General features: G+C 51.3%; 1 protein-coding gene across 1 annotated transcript in view; it reads right to left on the bottom strand.

Annotated features, from left to right (window-relative positions):
* AR (androgen receptor) overlaps positions 1-12,779 on the bottom strand; it is a 34,199-nt gene that overhangs the window by 16,415 nt on the left and 5,005 nt on the right. The window contains exon 2 of the mRNA XM_030448859.1: positions 1,925-2,076. Coding sequence (XP_030304719.1) covers positions 1,925-2,076 — 152 coding nt within the window. The remainder of the gene's footprint in view (positions 1-1,924; positions 2,077-12,779) is intronic.

Below are 12,779 nucleotides of genomic sequence, written 5' to 3'. Positions count from 1 at the left end.
CACGCACGGTGATGCCCCACCTACTCATGTTGATGAGAAACAAAATCTCTGTTGAGGTGGATGCACTTTTGGTTTACCAGCTCTTTGTTATTGCAGGAGAAAGAGGAACCAGGAGAAGTAGAAGTGCTCCTGTGCAGGCTGCCAGTACACCAGGCAGCAGAGAAGCAGCAGGAGAGCAGAGCTGGGAGCCCCAACCCACTGCACCCCCAGGGCAGGGACCCCAGAGTGGGGCAGAGGAGGGACCAGCCCCAGGTTTGAGCACAAAAATGAGCTGGTCTTCTGCAAGTGAGGAAGTCTGTATCAGAGCTGAAGAATCTTCAGAGACTGTTTTAAAGGTGGCCTAAATATAACCTGGAGAGCCTATAAATCAAGAGACACAACAGAAAGAGATCAGGACAACGTCCAGGCTTTTTCTGTTAACCTTTCCAGCATCTTTCTAGAAGAACCAGTTGAGCTTTGAAAAAAAAAACCAAACAAACACAAAAACAAACAAAAAAACACCAACAACAACAAAAAAAACAACCTGTCAAACTTTTTTATCAAAACAGGAAGATCAGCTCTGCTGGAAACTACATTAATCACAATGTGTTTCAAAAGGGAAGAAGAATCAATGTCACAATTTTTTTTAATCTTTTCCCTTTCTAAACCCTTAGAAGCCTGTGTATGCATGTACAATCTTCTTAAATATCCCTGAATTATTGCCAGATAAGCTCAGTAATGTGTTAGGCAAAGAATATGATAAAAGAAAAGCTACATGTCTATCTATTCTCCATTCCCCCCAGAGGTGATCTGCTGGTGCTGCCCTCAGTTCCCAGCCCATCACAGGCTTCTGGTTCCTACCAGCAGCAGGAAGGTAGCAGAAGAAGAAGAAAAGGTTTCTCTTCCTATCAGGGACACTTGCTGATTTGCTGTTGTAAAAGTCTCCAAAGGTAAGCTATGCTTTTTGGAGATGCATTTTATGGACTTTAAAACACAAGACCACACTGAGATATCATCTTTCAATTTTGGTCCTCAGCTTCAAGAAAGACAGGTCAGGCTAGAGAATCTCCAGGAGTCAGGATAGAAATCATCACCTACCACTACCCTGCACTCAGTATTTTAAAGGAGTCTGATTTACTGTCTTTTCTCCAAAATAAAGCCTCTCTCCATGTACCTCAGGGTAAGGTGAGACCTGCCACTCAAGCAGCCCCCCCCGCCACTGCTGCTCCTCACAGCACTTTGTTCCACACTCATCCAGGGGAAAGGCAAATGGTTGCTGTTGTCTGGCCCAGTGCAACTAGACACTTCTAACCTGCTTGAGGCTTAAAAACTTAGAAGAGGCATAAAGACCATTTAAATTAATGCGATAACACAATCAGGAGCAGGAACACCCCACACGCTGCAGGGCTGTGCAAGCAGCCTCAGCCCATGCTGCATGGAGCACACCCTGGTGTAAAAGCAGAAGGGCTTCAGGACCCACCAGCTGACACCATCACTTCATCTGGCAGGCAGAGCCAAGGCTCCACTTACTATAAATCAACAATAACTTGCTGACTTAAACAAGCATGTTATTTACTCTGGCTGCACGAGCCAATTCATCAGGCTTTACACAGAGCTGGTGCATAGCAGAGATATATCTGTAAATTATTTACTTGGGGAAAAGTGCCAAACTTATTATCTGTCGATGTTATTTGACAATCTTGTTATGGCAACAGGATGCTGCTGTCCTCTGGGGCACAGCCCCGTCCTACAGCTGCCAAGTCCACTCCTGGCACGGGAGATGAATGGAGGGAAACGTGACTCAGAAAGCACGCAGCTTGATGCTGGAACTGATGTGGAAGCAGCGCTCTGACCACATCAGCTGAGCACCACTGGGATACTTTGGTAGAGAAAGCCAATGCCCAGACGTGGGCACGATCTTCCCTCCTCTCTCTGCACACCTTACCTTCAGCTGCCCGTTTGAAGAAGACTTTGCAGCTGCCACAAGTGAGGGCTCCATAGTGGCACCCAGAGGCTTCATCACCACAGATCAGGCAAGTCTTCTGAGGTGGGAAGTAATAATCAATGGGCAAGACATGTTCACGGCCAGTCTCCAACCTGCAGGGTAAAACAGCAAGAGGGCAGGGAAAAGGGTCAGCAGTGAGGTCAGGACCAGATGTGGGGGAGCCCAGCCAATGGTGCCTGGCACAACGTTCATGGCAAAACCCAGAATTTTGGTGATGGGACAAGCCAAGCACTGATCAGAAAGGAGGCACGCGACGAGAAAGCCAGACCATGCAGAAGACCATGCTGGGATCTGAGGCTTCTTCCAGGATGCCCTGCTCATCCTCACAACTACTAAAATCAGGCCTCTGGTGAAAGCATAAACCATTTGCAGTGAATGTGTCCCAGCCTGTGCCCATGCCAGGGCTAAAAGCACTGCCTCTGTGTCCCCTGGGGACACTGCCACCAAGTTCACTGCCCTGGGATGGCCCCACGGGCTGAGCAAGGCACTGGCAACCACTGAAGGGCAAAAACAAACCTCAGAGCAAGAAACAGAATTTGCAGGGCCTGCCATATCATATTTATGATTAATTGCTGGAAGCAAAGCAGTGTGGATTATGGAGCTTCATGTGTACCACTTGCCAGCTCAGTACTCAGGAGAACCCATTCTGGGCTTCTACCCTGGGTAGATGGAAAATAGGATGGGGATGGAAACCTGGTGTTAGGAGGGGCAGAGCACCAACTTCCAGGAGGACCTGGGGACATCTTTGCCCCTCACTGCTTTCCCCAGTTTTGACATAACCTCTTGCAAGTGTTGCTGAGGAAGCACCCACAGCCTCCTGCAGCCCTGGCACTGCAGAGAAGGTGCCAAGCACAAGGAGAGGGCAGCAGCAGCACCGGGGCAGAGCTCCTCACCTCCACCCCTCTGACCACTCCCAACCAGCTCAGCCCACAGCTCACATGGTGCTGCAAACCTTGGATTAGGTCATAAGAAAAATCACAGAATGATTTAAATTGGAGAAGACCTTTCAGATCATCGAGTTCAACCACAAACCTAATAGTATCAAATCCCAGTACTCCATGTCCCTCATCCCCACATCTCCAGAGTCTGAAGCCCCTCTAGGGATGATGGGGACTCCAGCCCTGACCTGGGCACCCTTGGCCAGGCCCTGACAACCCTTTCCAAGAAGAAATTGCTCCCAAGCTCCAACCTAAATCTCTCCTGGGCAGCCCCAGGAAGGTCCCCATGAGCCAGGGTGGTGGGAGAGGACTTGGCCACCCACAGCACCAAGATGCCCAAAGACCCTGTCCTCCTCTCCAGCCACATCCCCCACGCTTCCCTCCTGGCTGGTCCCGTCCTGCCCCCAGGTACCCAAGTGCTTTTTGGGAGGGGTGTCAGGATAGACCTCAGGGTAGACCTCAGCACCTGGCCAGACTATGAGGAGCCACAGCATTTGAAACTCTTTGCAAAAACTGGCTTTTTGTCAAAACAGTGGATAACTGGCTTCCAAGAGTCACTGAGCCAACACAACTTCTTGGTCCAAATCAGATCTGCCTGGTTACCATCTTTTGCAGCAGTTTTATCCTCTTTTCTTAAGAGGATATTAAGAAACATTTTGAGTGATCCCTCATCTTTTTAACAGCAGCATCCACAGCTCAGCCAATCCTGCCCTGACGGAGTGGATGGACCCTGGGGGTCCCAGCTGATGGCATCCACCCTGCAGGGTGATGGGGACACCCAGGGCTGACCAACCCCAGCCCCACAGAAACGGGGAGGGCCCCAGGATTGGTGTCGACAGTGTGCACAATATGTGGCAAGTGTCAGCCTGGCAGAGGAGCCTGGAGCAGGACATAGGCAGCATGGGAGACACAACTGCCAGTGGGACGGGGGCAGAGATTCCAGCAGAGATTCCAGCTTGAAGGCCAAGGTCAGGGCTGCTCCCAGAGGAGCAGAGCAGCGCCCAGGGGGAGAAAAAACAACCTCAGTATCTATCTTATGGCTATGGGAGGAATTCTGCTGTCAGTTCAGGAGGGTTCTGTGAGTCTGTTGAGCTCCTGCCACATGCAAATACCCCTGCAGAGCAGGAGCCACAGTTTTGCAATGCAGGCTCTTGTTTGTCAATAGTTCATGTCACCAAACAGCCAAGATTTCACAACACACACAGAAAACCAAGGGCAGGGGAAAGCCAACCCCTTCTCATACCCCACAGAGGAAGTTTCCATCTTAGCAGCAGCTGGCATACACAGCCCAAAAGGAGCCAAGGCACAGCTGCCTCCCCCTGAACCTAGGGCAGACCAGACCATGTAAAGGCACCTTGGGTGCTCCACCTGCACGGCCTCCCCAGTCCACACCTAACTCAAAATTAACTCCTTCAGTAGTCCTAGTGCAACACGATGCAGCCTCCCTGCCCTCCCTCTGCTTTCCATCACTCTTACATAACTGCACAAACTCAATTTCTGCCTCCTTCATTTGGACTAGATGATCTTTCGAGGTCCCTTCCAACCCCTAGGATTCTGTGATTCTGTGATTCAGCTTGCCCACATTTTCCATGTTAAAAATCACTCCAACAGCTGCAGCAGAGCAGCGCAGCAGAGCACAGCAACACACTGGGGGCTGCTCCCTGCACAGCCTCCTCATGCCCTCAGCTCTCTGCCTGCTTTCCTCTGTGCCCATCTTTGCATCTGCCAGCCTGGAATTGGTGCTGCTTCTGTGTCCAGAAGTGTGCCTGCTAAAGCACAACATGCTGCATTGCAAACATGGGGACTCAGCTGGAGCAGCCTTGGGGGAATCCCTAATTGGGATTTGCACCCCAGCTCGTCCCAGCCTGACCAGCAGGTTCCTGGTCCCACACCCTGCCCTCCAGGGAAGCAGCTGGGGCTTTAGCATCCTGGGTATCTACAAATCTGCTTGGCTGTGACACTCAGGAAGATGCTGAGCCAGGAGCTGAATGAGCACATGCACGTGAACCTGGATGACACAGAGTCTCATCCAGTCATCTCAAGCACTATCATTTTTATGTTATTTGCCTTTATATGCCTTTAAAGTGGCATCACCTTTGCAAGATATTTCCAAACACAACATTAAAAATAACAGGCTTTCCATCCATGGAGTTTGTGGGGCTCAGGCCTGGATGAAGGTCTGTGGCTCACACTGAGGTGCAGGACCCCCATTTAGCTCAGAGCACAACTGCTCATTTTGGGCTCCAGTCCCACCTCCACCTGCACAGGCCCATTCCACTGTCACCAGCTCCAGCTGAGCTGGATCCCCAGGCAGAAGCCACGGAGCCACACTGACCCCCATGGCCAGGCTGCACAGAAATCTTAAACCCTCCCATCTGCTAAAATGCTTTGAGCAGTTTAATCTATAAACACGCAGCCTTGTACACTGAATTTATTTCCTTTTTTCTAAGTAGCCTTGGATATGTTTCTAAACGGCCCAAGCCTTGTTTTCACGCATAGCAGGGGGAGGTGAGATTGCATCCCAGAGCCTGCAGGGGATGGGGCAAAGGGACAGTGAGGGGGACGTAATCTTCATTGCATTGAAATAAAAACTATGACAAGGGGTTTTCCTAAATGTCCCTAGAGCTATCCCCCTCTGCAGCCTCCACAGGCAGGCAGCATACAGAACCGAGACAAAACCTTCTGCCTAAAACCTCATCTCCAAGCAGTGAGTTCAGAAAGCAGCCTAAATTAATCAGCTCAGAGGAGAAGAAACACTTGATTTCCCCAGACAGAGAAGGTATCTATGGCAAGGGACGGCATAAATGTACTGCAAGGTTACTGAAGACAGGAGCTCACCTAATCATGAAGCACAAAGGGGACAAAAACCAAAACAGGAGTCACACAAGCAAGCTTCAGCCCTGAGGAGCACCCAAGGTCATCAGTGCTGAGCACCGCATCGTCCTGGTGACTGCAGAGTCACCTAGAGCCTCCAAGGACCAGGCCTTGGCATCCTTGCCTACTTATCCCTACTTATTTTCCAAGGGAACCATCTGTCCTGACTCATATTTTTTAAGATAGTGTAGCCCACATCATAATCTTTCAGTTTCAAACCTATGTCCTCTGCTGGCAAAAAGAAAACGTGCCTACAAAGAAAATCACCAATAATGAGATACTTCTGATCCCTGCATCTCATGCCCAGGGACGTGGCCATCACACCAGGCAGGGAGCACTGCTCACAGTCCTCCAGGAAGCTCCCTGGCTGATCCTGCACTTGCTGGGCTACTGCAGGCTTGGACGATCAGTCTGCTTTCACAGGGAGACATTTAACTTTCCCTAAGCAAAAACTAAGTGCAGGGACACTTTTTAAACACTTCCAAACAGAAGATGTGAGTTCCTTGCTGGCTGTTGAGAAGCAGAGACCAAAGCTGCTCTCTCCACACCTGCAGATGGATGTTCCTTTTGGTTCTGCAGCCCACGGGTCTCGGTGCCAGCACAGCACTCATGAACCAGACAGGCAGTCCCTGCTCCTGCCCCCAGAGCTCTGCTGGGTGGTATCTGATCCCAGACTTCTCCTTTCCCTGGCAGGAGGCAGGGATGAGAGGTGCTCTGTGGCAGCAGCACAAACAGACCCGTGGCCAGGGGCAGCCAGAGCACCATAGATGATTGGGCCAGTTCAAGGCCACTTGCTGCCCAAGGTATCCCCACAAATCATTTGGCCAATCATCCAAGTGACATTGTGCCTCCAGCTGAGAACAACAGCCACAGCTAGAGAGACAACCCAGGACTGATGGCAGAGCCAGCTGCAGGCACCCTGCACACCCCTCTGGTTGGGCAGGCAGAGCTCCCCTCCACCCCATGGACATCTCCTCCACCAGCCTTGGCTCCCCAGCACCCAGGGGAACCCCAGGCTGCTGTCCCTCCAGCACTGCTGGCAGAGCCCACATTGTCACCTCCAGCCCACAGGCAGCAGAACCTCCACCCCCTTGTCATGTTTGACATTTTCATTCTATAATTTAAAAAAAGGGTATGGCACCTTTCCTAGTTATGAGGTGCTGGGTTAACATTTTATGTGATGTGTGTCAAGTTGCATTCAAATGGATCCATTAATTCCATGGGAATGTGAAACTTTCAAATTGCTCGCCTGCTTATCAAAGCAGGCCGTATTTTGAACCAACTGACTAGTATGCTCAAGCCAGGCTTATTTGTGAGCTGCAGACTCTGCTGACAGGTCCTTTTCCAAGATATCTCCAAGATTTAATAGCTCTTGGACACCACTGTCCTATGCCTCACCCTCTGCAAGGGTTGGAAGAAAACTTCCCCCATTTTATGGCTTTTTCAGCACTGAGTAGATCTCCATTTCGAATGCCCTGGGACTGAACTGGCTGCTCAAACAGGGTTTTCTCCTCTTTCTGCAGCAGGTTTAGCAATTTGGAGAACTCTTGGTGCTGAGCCACTGCTCAGCCACTGAGCCTGACCTCCTCCAAGAGACCAGCAGAACATGAGAACCTCCCACCACATCGCACAGGCTCCTGGGGGTGCCACAGCTCCAGCATAAGCTGCCACATTCTTCCATGAAGAGGAAGTGTGAACACAGCTCCACACCTTGCCCCACACGTGTGACAGGCACTTATTCACCAGGCCTTGCTCTTAGGAGGATGAAGACCCCCAGCTGGGGATGCCACCACCTCTGCTCCTGCAGGAGTCCCTGGGAACCCACCAGATCATCCCACTCCAGGTTCCTCCACTGGAGGACAAGTCAGGGTAAACGGGGGCTGCACGCCAGAGCCCCCCTGCCCCACTGAGCCCGCAGCCCCCCGGTACCAGAACCATCACAGGAAGGCTCCCAGCTGTGCTGCAGAGGGACGTCAGGAGTCACTGCCAGATGCAGATATTTAAAACACGTAGTATTTCCCTCCCTTCATTTGGCAGTGGAATTATTGTCAAGGAAACCAATGCCACAAAAGCTGCAACAGCAGGAGCATAAAAATGCTTTTCTTTATTGTGTCTGGAAGCAGGTATAAGCTATATCTGCAAAAGTTCCCTTCAGCTCTGCTGGCAAACCACTTGTTTTCTAGAGACTTCACAACTTACGCAACAATATCATCTCCCTGTGCCCTCAAAGCAGATCGTGCTTTGAGTCATCTCAGAGAGAGTAAACACACAAATTATAAGGAAGGTTTCACATATCCCTGAGCTAGCTCTGAGCTCAGTAGCAGAGGCAAAAATTCCTCAGCATCCCACAGCACCCAGCTAACAACCTAGCAGGTCCCCCTGGCTCACAGCTCTGTGCTGGTAGCAGCCCCAGCAGGGGCTCACAGACAGCCCAGGAAGCACTGCCCTGGTGCTGGTACCTTCTTCTAGTGAAGTACAATCAGCCAGAGCTGTCATTTTGGGGCCTGAAAGCATTTCTTGGGACATTGGGAGGGCAGAACCCTCCAGCTGCAGCAATGCTTGGCTGATCCTAGGGGACCGGTGTGTGGGGGAGGTTCCCCAGTGACCACAGGCACCAAAATCTGCCCAGACACCGGCCCCACTGGGCAGTGATGGACAGAGAGAGACAGGGACCTTTTGGGACTGTTTAGGAGCCCAGCACCTCACCTGCCTCACCCCTCACCCTGCCAAGCAGGCAAAGAATGACAGCAGCCAGGAACTGTCTGCTTTCCAGCCCTCCTGCAAACCAACACTGCCAAATCTAATTTTAGGCCTCCCAGTCCTGAGAGTGCTCTCTGCATTCTCTGGTACATGAGCAGCAAGGCACTCATCTCGGGACCAAGCCACCAAAGTGCCCACCCTGACCCCAACTCCCAGGCAGCTGGGGGGTGTGTGGGGTCAGAGCCCCATCCTCCCCCCCAGCTCTGCCCCATGCCCGTGCAAAGGGAGCAAAGAGACCCCCAAACAGCTGCCACCCCCAGCCCAGCCCGGGGGGAGGATGCTCCTCTAGCCACACACCCCTGCTCCCTCTCCAAGCCCCCTCTGGAAGGGCCCAGGACCAAGGTCCTGGCACCCAGCAGAGGCTGTGCCGTAAACAAGGAAAAAAAAATCCCTGCACTGCTTTTTTTTTTTTTTTTTTTTTTTCCCTAACTGTTTAAATATGTTCCTGGGGAATCAGGAACAGATTGGGAAGTAACAAATTTCTTTGCAAGTGGAAGATCATATCATCAGGAAAGACTTTCCTCTCCAGCCACAGGGGACACAAAAACAAAGCAAGTCACAGCAAACCAGAAAGCTAAATCCGTGTGAAGGGGCTGAGCAAGCTGGGATGACCTCACACATGCTGGAGCATACAAGCACACAAAGGGACAAAACCTGGAGCCAGCCGAGGAGGGGACACAGTCCCCTGGGACCCACAGCTCCAGGCTTCAGACCTGAGCTGGACATCTGCCACCCAGAACAGAGACAGCACTTCCAGACAGTGGGAGAAGGGATGGGGGTGACCTGGAGGGTTAGAGAACAACCTCGTGTCTCAGCAGGGACAAGGGGCTGTGCTGCTTTCTTGCAGGGCCAGGGTTGGAGGGGCATTTGGGCAAGAAGAGAATACTGATGCAAGCAGAAGATCACACAGCTCCAGGGAAAATCGTAGGTATCTGAACAACGTCCCTACGTAGCTGTTCATTTTCCAGTCAACACGCCCAATTGCCACCTGGATGAAAGCAATTAACCTGATCTGCACACAAATTACTTTTCTCCTCTTCTCTCCTTTACAGGAGGAAGGAGGAGGTGCCGAGATAGCCCATCCAGAGCCTCCCCAGGAGAGGAGCAGACGCTGCTGCTGCCTGCTCCAGATAGGCAGGGAGGGGGAGGATGCAGGAGCCTCTGAGAGGAGAGCACTGATACAGAAAACTTGTGCTTGGACTCTGTTCTCAGCACACAGGCCAAGGTCAAAGCGTTTTTTCTGCCATTTCTAGCCAGCAAACAAGCTAATGCAGCTGAAATATGTAACAGCAATCAAACTGCTAAAGGGTGGTGAGAAAAAAAACAGAAAAAGAAGTAAAGTATCATCTTGGGAAAGAAAAGAAGCAGCTCTCCGAGGCCTTCCTGGATGGCGAGAACACGGGGGAGAGGAAACAGAGGCCAGGGTTTTCTCACCTCATCCCAGGAACTGAACATGTCCCAGGGACTCCATATAAAGCATTCTAGGAAATGCAGCTCCCAGAACTGTTGTGGAAGCAGCAGCCACCTTGCCTGCAATCTCAAGGAGCCCAGTGTGGCCCATGGCTTGGTAGAGGCACCCAGCAAAAACACAGGGGGATTCTTGCTTATTTATTACCTTATGCTCCATTCTGCTTTTTGATTACACAGAAAAGCCACCAGGGTCCTGCAGAGCACTCGGGTGTAATTCACCCTGATTTGGATGGACACCCTGGATGCCTCCAGGCAGGCAGCATCCAATTCCCACCCCGGTGGAACTGCTGCCTGGGGAAAGGGCAGCAGCTAAAAATACCTGTAGAGATGGGCTGTATTTTAAGATTATTTCTACTACTGCAAAATCACTTAATCCAATAAATTACTCTTACCTCTTACGAGGACATGTCAACACTCAGCTTTGGTCTCAGTTTTTAAAAAGGCCTCTCCAGACAGGGGGCTGGGGAGTTTTGAATTGCAGAGGAGTGTTGTTGGCTTTGCTCTTTTTGCCTTTGCTGAGATGGTGTGAATTAGATGGAAGGCAGAGGCAGGAGAGTCCTGCTGGACCCCTTGCCTGACTTGTCCCTGGGCAGTGTGGAGGCTCCTGCACGGGTGCCCCAGGGTGAGCAGCTGCACTCCTGTAGCCCCTAATCCTGCAAACAGTGTCCTGGGGTTGGACGGGGTCAGGCATCCCCAAGGACAGCACTTGGGTCTGCTCAGGTCAGCAGGACATACAGTCCAGCACACCAGTACACTTGTGAGGGACTCACTCCCAAAATTAAGGACAAGTCCCCCAGGAGCCCAGCTCCGAGGGCTGCCAGGAACCCTCAGCTGCTCCTGCCAAAGCCACCGGCTGGTGACAAACCTCATGTCCCCCCAGCTAGGAGGGGGAATAATTCCTGTTTTGCTACATGCACTGCTGCTCCTAAGCACCACAAAGCCCTGTTACCTGTTGCATTGTTACCACTGTCAGAGGAGACACCAAACCTCAAAACACTCATGGGAAGAGTCAGGGTTGTGATCGTTATTTTTAAGCAGAAAGTGTTGCAACAACCACGGGTACTGCCCAGAGCCTTGGGTGGTGACCTGAGCATGGCAGCACCTGGGCAATGAGGGCAGGGGGCTCCCCCCAGCTCCCCCTTCCCTCTGCCCCTCCCTGCCCCCCAGCCTGGGCAGAGGTTGAGGCTGCAGCTGGACCTGGTGGAGCATCAGAGCCAGCACCAGGGAAGAGGCAGCAGGGAAAGGGAAGATGGATGCAGCACCTCCCTCACGAGCCTCTGCCGTGGCAACTAGGTCAGTTCATTTTTATTTTAATGAGCTGACTCACATCACTATTATTGTTTAAAAAATAAAGCTGCTCGTGGTCCACACGGTGTGCAGTGACTGTCGATACCAGGGTAGAGTGAAAATCCCAGTGCCCACACTGCTTTCCTGCCCCAGGAAAACCCAGGAGCCCGGCTGCCCCCCAGCACTGGAGGGCTGCTCAAGGTGACACCAGTCCAAGAGCCAGGAACACTCTGCCACACAGACAAGGCCATCACAGCTCCTTTGCCCCCTGCCAGGGAGACACTCTCCACCCCGTGGGACTGCTGGGGTGTCCTCAGGCTGTGCCCACTCCCTGCCAAAGCTGGGATGAGCTCTCAGGTGCTTTTCAGACTCAGTCCATCTCCCCAGCACTACAACAGGCTGGCTGCACAAACTCTGCTTGAGGAATTTTCCAAGACTGTCAGCCCCAAAAATGCTAAAGGGGAATGGGGTGGAAAATTAAGTGGAATAAGCACAGTTGATACACCTCAAGGCATTGTAGACCACCTTGCCATGTACCAAACACTAAAATCCTCCTTTAAAAACTCAGGTGTGGGTGGAGGTGCAAGGGTAACTGGGGAGCTGCTTTTCCATGTATTCCCCATGTTTAACTCTCAGAGCTGTATAACCCCTGCACGGATGTTTGGGCTCTGCCAGAGCACCAGCTCACGGAAAAAAAACGGGGTTTATCGGAAGTTGTAGAAAGTCTCCCACAGAATAGTTTTATTTCAGTAACTGCTCACTTGATAAAAGCATTCCAAGGGATGATAAATTAAGATTTTTTTCTTTCTTTTTTAACTTTGTAATTCTAGCCCACAATCACAAGAGGGAAGTATCCATTTCAAACCAAACAGCCCAGTGGACAGACACCGGTGAGCGTGCCAAGTACAGACCCAAAGCCAATTCAAATAACAATTGCCAATCCAGCAATGGCAAATTAGGACAGGCATTTCACAATAAGTAATTTAGAAAATATGAATGAAGCTCAGTACCAAGATAAAAACTTAATCAGCATGAATGACAGAAAAGTGCAAAAGACCTGAACTCCTGCTCTCCACTATAAATTAATTGTGATCTGTGAAATGAAACTGCTTTCAGCATACCAAAATCAGACGTGCCTATATGACTAAAAAATATTCCAATATTTTAGGAAATTTTGGACCTCCTTCTTGCAGGGTCTGACAATGCTACCAGCTCTCCTCCCAGCTGGAAGCAGGCTTGTGAGAGCCATCCCTTCCCACCACACACATAGTCCAACTTCTGACCAGCTCCTGTTTCCACTGACCAATTCCCTCCCACTGCCCACCTGGGTTCACTCTCCAGGCACTGCTGGGTTATCTCCTGCTCGCCCAGGAACATACTGCTGGAAGGTGCCAGCCTGGCACGGACACAGAGCCACCCGTTGTGTCCTGCCTGGAACCAAGTGTGGCCTTGGAGGGTCCTGGGCA

Source organism: Calypte anna, chromosome 4 (genome assembly GCF_003957555.1).
Source record: "Calypte anna isolate BGI_N300 chromosome 4, bCalAnn1_v1.p, whole genome shotgun sequence".
In the NCBI taxonomy this organism is placed as follows: Eukaryota; Metazoa; Chordata; class Aves; order Apodiformes; family Trochilidae; genus Calypte; species Calypte anna.
Note: the sequence above shows the minus strand (reverse complement) of the source record. Positions and strands in the feature narration are given on the sequence as shown.